The sequence below is a fragment of the Lutra lutra genome, chromosome 17 (genome assembly GCF_902655055.1).
Source record: "Lutra lutra chromosome 17, mLutLut1.2, whole genome shotgun sequence".
NCBI lineage: Eukaryota > Metazoa > Chordata > Mammalia > Carnivora > Mustelidae > Lutra > Lutra lutra.
In genome coordinates this window covers 13,868,530-13,872,693 of record NC_062294.1, presented here as the reverse complement: position 1 = coordinate 13,872,693, position 4,164 = coordinate 13,868,530, and the positions used below count along the sequence as shown (strand labels likewise).

General features: G+C 42.0%; 1 protein-coding gene across 2 annotated transcripts; it reads left to right on the top strand.

Moving 5' to 3' along the window:
• The first annotated feature begins 207 nt into the window (after positions 1-207).
• Positions 208-3,929, top strand: LOC125090022 (IST1 homolog). 2 transcript variants are annotated; one of them, XM_047712572.1, is made up of 5 exons: positions 208-802; positions 1,704-1,772; positions 2,507-2,590; positions 3,621-3,731; positions 3,901-3,929. In XM_047712572.1, the coding sequence occupies exons 1-4, from the start codon at positions 729-731 to the stop codon at positions 3,634-3,636; spliced, it is 243 nt and encodes an 80-aa protein (XP_047568528.1). In that variant the 5' UTR covers positions 208-728; the 3' UTR covers positions 3,637-3,731; positions 3,901-3,929. The 2 variants fall into 2 exon arrangements, 1 of the variants encoding a protein (XP_047568528.1); XR_007124140.1 differs by lacking the exons at positions 3,621-3,731; positions 3,901-3,929 and having other exon boundaries at positions 1,704-1,790; positions 2,507-2,584.
• Positions 3,930-4,164: the final 235 nt, after the last annotated feature.

The window sequence follows — 4,164 nt, the reverse complement described above, 5'->3', positions numbered from 1 at the left end:
ATGGGGGTGTCTGGGCGGTTCAGTCAGTTAAGCGCCTTTCTTTAGCTAAGGTCATGATCTCAGGGTCCTGGGATTGACCCCCACCCGAGACTCTGTGCTCAGTGGGGAATCTGCTTGTCCCTTTGCCCCATCCCCACTCTTGCTCCCTCTCTCAAATAAATAAAATCTTTAAATAATCTTTTTATTACAAAAATAATAATTGTTCACTGCGGGAAATTTCAGAAAAGCAAGACAAGCTGAAAGGATAAAACAAAGACCACTCATCAAAGCACCCCCTAGAGCAGTAGGCCTTCAACAGGTGTCAGAATTAGAGAGCTTGTTCAAACACAAATAGCTGGATTCCCTTCCAGAGTTTCTGATTCAGTATTTCTGGGGTGGGCCCCAAGAATCTGCATCCCTAACAGGTTCCCAGGTGATGCTGGTGTTACTGATCTGGGGACAGCCCTTTGAGAACCACTGACCTAGTGCAAAACACTGATAACTTCATATATGCATATATAGTGTATATTTTTTATTGTTTTTATTAAAACACTGTTTCACCCTATTGTATAACCTGTCTTTTGTATTCAACGAACTCCACTTTGTACATGCATTTTTCTGTACATGTGCTTCCTGCTGCTACCGAGCTGGCCTAGAAAGCAAGGAAAGAGATTGCTGACTATCTGGCTGCTGGGAAGGGTGCATGAGCTCAGATCTGAGTGGAAGACATTATCCAAGAAGACTACCTCATGGAGGCCATGGAGATCCTGGAACTATATTGTGATCTGCTGCTGGCTTGGTTTAGCTTGATCCAAGCCACAAAGTAAGACCTGTGGAACTTGAACCATTTGTTAGGCTCAAAGGAGTGAGAGAACATCCCTGCCCCATAGTGAGGAAGAGGGTGGGCTTCAACTTGTTGAGACTGTGCCAAAGGACTTTGTCTCTAATTTTTATAGGAAGAAGTAATGCTGTTTGAAGAGACTAGGTCAGTCCAAAGAGCCATTTTTAGAATCATATGGTTGTCTTTTTCCCCTTGAGCTTATAGAAAAGTGGGAAAATAGACAAAAAAAGAATCCATAATCACCAAGTCTGGAGCTAAGAATTTTGGTGTATTTCTTTCAGTCTGTATATGTATTTCTGTATTTATCTATGTTGCATAAACACATTGTGTGTGTGTATGTATAGTTATATATACCTATATGTACATATAAGTACATATTCTAATATCAGATAAGAGGATTTATTTGACACATTTTGAATATTGTCCATGGGCTACCTTTTATTTATTTATTTATTAAAGATTTTATTTATTTATTTGTCAGAGAGAGAGAGAGGGCACAAGCAGGGGGAGTGGCAGGCAAAGGGAGAAGCAGTCTTCCTCTTGAACAAGGAGCCTGATGAGGGGCCCAATCCCAGAACCCTGGGACCATGACCTGTGCCAAAGGCAGACGCTTAACCAACTGAGCCACCCAGGCTCCCCTACCTTTTTTTTTTTTTTTAATATTTTATTTATTTATTTATTACAGAGAGGGTGCAGGAACAGGGAGGAGGGGCAGAAGGAGAAGCTTAATCCCAGATCCCTTCAGGGATCATAACCTCAGCTGAAGACAGATGCTTAACCAACTGAGCCACCCAGGCGCCTCCATGGGCTACCTTTGAAGCAGGGGCGGGGGTTGGGGGAGAAACATAAAAGCCTGTGTCGCCTAACTTTGTGATTTTCTTAGGGAACTGGATTCTGGTCTCACTGAATCTGTGTCTGCCCTAATCTGGACAGCCCCACCCTCCAGTCGGAGGTACCTGAGTTGAAAATAGTAAGTCTAGGGGTGCCTGGGTGGCTCAGTGGGTTAAGCCTCTGCCTTTGGCTCAGAATATGATCCCAGGGCCCTGGGATTGAGCCCGGCATCAGACTCTCTGCACAGCAGGGTGTCTGCTTCCCTCCCCCACCACCCCTTCATCTCTCTGTCTACTTGTGATCTCTCTGTCAAATAAATAAAATCTTTTTTAAAAAAAAGAAAATATGAAGTCTAATAGTTTTCACTGCCTGTGCTACGACTGTAGGTGAGGGTATCACTAGTGCTTCTTGTTTGGAATTGTGGGATTAGTTCGAGGAATCCTTTTTTCTCTTAAAGGACAATGATAAAAGTTTTTTCTCCTGCTAGTCTTTAAGTCTTTAAGTGAAAAAATTGTTTTCTTTTAATGGCAATAATAGATACAAATAAATAAACCTTACCTAAAAAAATAAAGCAAAATTTGAAATTGGATTTCTTTTGTGTGGAGACAGGAATCCTAATTTATAAGGTGTTTACAATTAGAGTTTCTAAGTTTAACGTTTATCAGATATTTAAAAACAAAGCAAAGCACTTGTTAAATCTTGCTGTTGCTGCTGTTTTGATGCTAAAAGAATATAATTCCAATGAGGTAATATGAAAGTGATTTTTGCTCTTTTGGTGGTTCTTCATCTCAAGCAAATTTGTCATAACTTGATGAATTTTGCCTTTATTTCTTTCTTGATGATGGTTTGCTCCAGGTATCTAATCAGCTGCGTGCAAAGTACAGCCAAGAATATGGCCAGCTGTGTTGAACCAACGAGATTGGAACTGTCAGCTCTCAGGTAGTACTCTTACAGAGACACACATTTTTCTATGTCAAGAAATCCAGGAAAAGAACTCTTAATTTTCTGCAGACTGCAAGATGTTTAGAAATAAGTTTTGCATTGGAGGCAGAGCATTTTAGATTAGGGAACTCAGATGCTTATCAAAAAACTAGCCTCCAGGGCGCCTGGGTGGCTCAGTGGGTTAAGCCGCTGCCTTCTGCTCAGGTCATGATCTCAGGGTCCTGGGATAGAGTCCCACATCGGGCTCTCTGCTCAGCAGGGAGCCTGCTTCCCCCTCTCTCTCTGCCTGTCTCTCTGTCTACTTGTGATCTCTGTCTGTCAAATAAATAAATAAAATCTTAAAAAAAAAAAAAAAAAAACTAGCCTCCAGCAAGGTGAGATGGTTCCTTTATGAAGAAGGCATAGATTTTCCTAAATGAAACTGGCCTAGTGATATGAAGGAACTTAATAAACTTAGAAGCTTCAGCTTTTGGACATCTTCCATCAGGACCACACACATAAAATTCAGCACTGATATTCAGCTGAGACACAGAGATCTGGCTGCAGTGTTGTTTAATGCTGGCAAATGCTCTCAGTCTCTAGCGTGTCCAATTTTTTTTTAAGATTTTATTTATTTATTTGACAGAGAGATCACAAGCGGGCAGAGAGGCAGGCAGAGAGAGAGGGTGGGGGGGAAGCAGGCTCCCTGCTGAGCAGAGAGCCCTAGGATCATGACCTGAGCCAAAGGCAGAGGCTTAACCCACTGAGCCACCCAGGCGTCCCCAGCATGTCCATTCTGATTGGATGGTGCCCTGCTGTGCTGCTTGCTGAGTGTGTTGTATCACCTCTGACAATTCAAATACGTATAAAGTCAGAATTCTCGAGTCAAAGTATTTTTTATTATGTTTATTTTCTTCCTCTTATTTTACTTGGTCTGAGGCTCTTTCGTCCCAGGAGAGTGCTGCCATATTACATAAACTAAATTCTTTTTGTTTCCGAATTTGTAGATATGTGTGTGACCAATTCTGTTATGTTCTTTATCTTCTAGCTCATGTGAAAATTAAATGTGAGCACTCTACCCCAAGTTCTAGTAGAACAATACCTGATAGAAATTGCTGAGAACTATAATGTGTCATATAAATCCAAGGCAGCCATTATGGTGAGTACTTTCAGGAAGGGAGACTTGACTTACAGCTGAGATTTTTATTGTGCACCAGAAGATTTTTTTTCTTTTTCTGCTTAGGAATGTGGCTTTCAGAGTAACCTGGCAGGAATGTAAAGCAGGTGACATTTGCACCTTTTCTCTGCCCACATACTTTTCCTAACAGAGCTCGACTTCTGCTGTCACATGACCCTTATAAGTTGGTAACATCGGAGTAGAAAACAAAGATGAAGGTATCTTTAGAATGTACTTGTGTAAAAAAAAAACAAATAAAAAACAAAACACGGGGGGCGCCTGGGTGGCTCAGTGGTTAAAGCCTCTGCCTTCGGCTCAGGTCATGATCTCAGGGTCTTGGGATCGAGTCCCGCATCGGGCTCTCTGCTCTTCGGGGAGCCTGCCTCCTCCTGTCTCTCTCTGCCTGCCTCTCTGC

Coding starts and splice junctions, on each gene's coding strand:
- LOC125090022 (XM_047712572.1), top strand. CDS start 729: ATGGAGGCCATGGAGATCCTGGAACTATATTGTGATCTGCTGCTGGCT. Junction 803..1,703: donor AGCTTGATCCAAGCCACAAA/GTAAGACCTGTG, acceptor TGATTTTCTTAG/GGAACTGGATTCTGGTCTCA. Junction 1,773..2,506: donor GCCCCACCCTCCAGTCGGAG/GTACCTGAGTTG, acceptor GGTTTGCTCCAG/GTATCTAATCAGCTGCGTGC.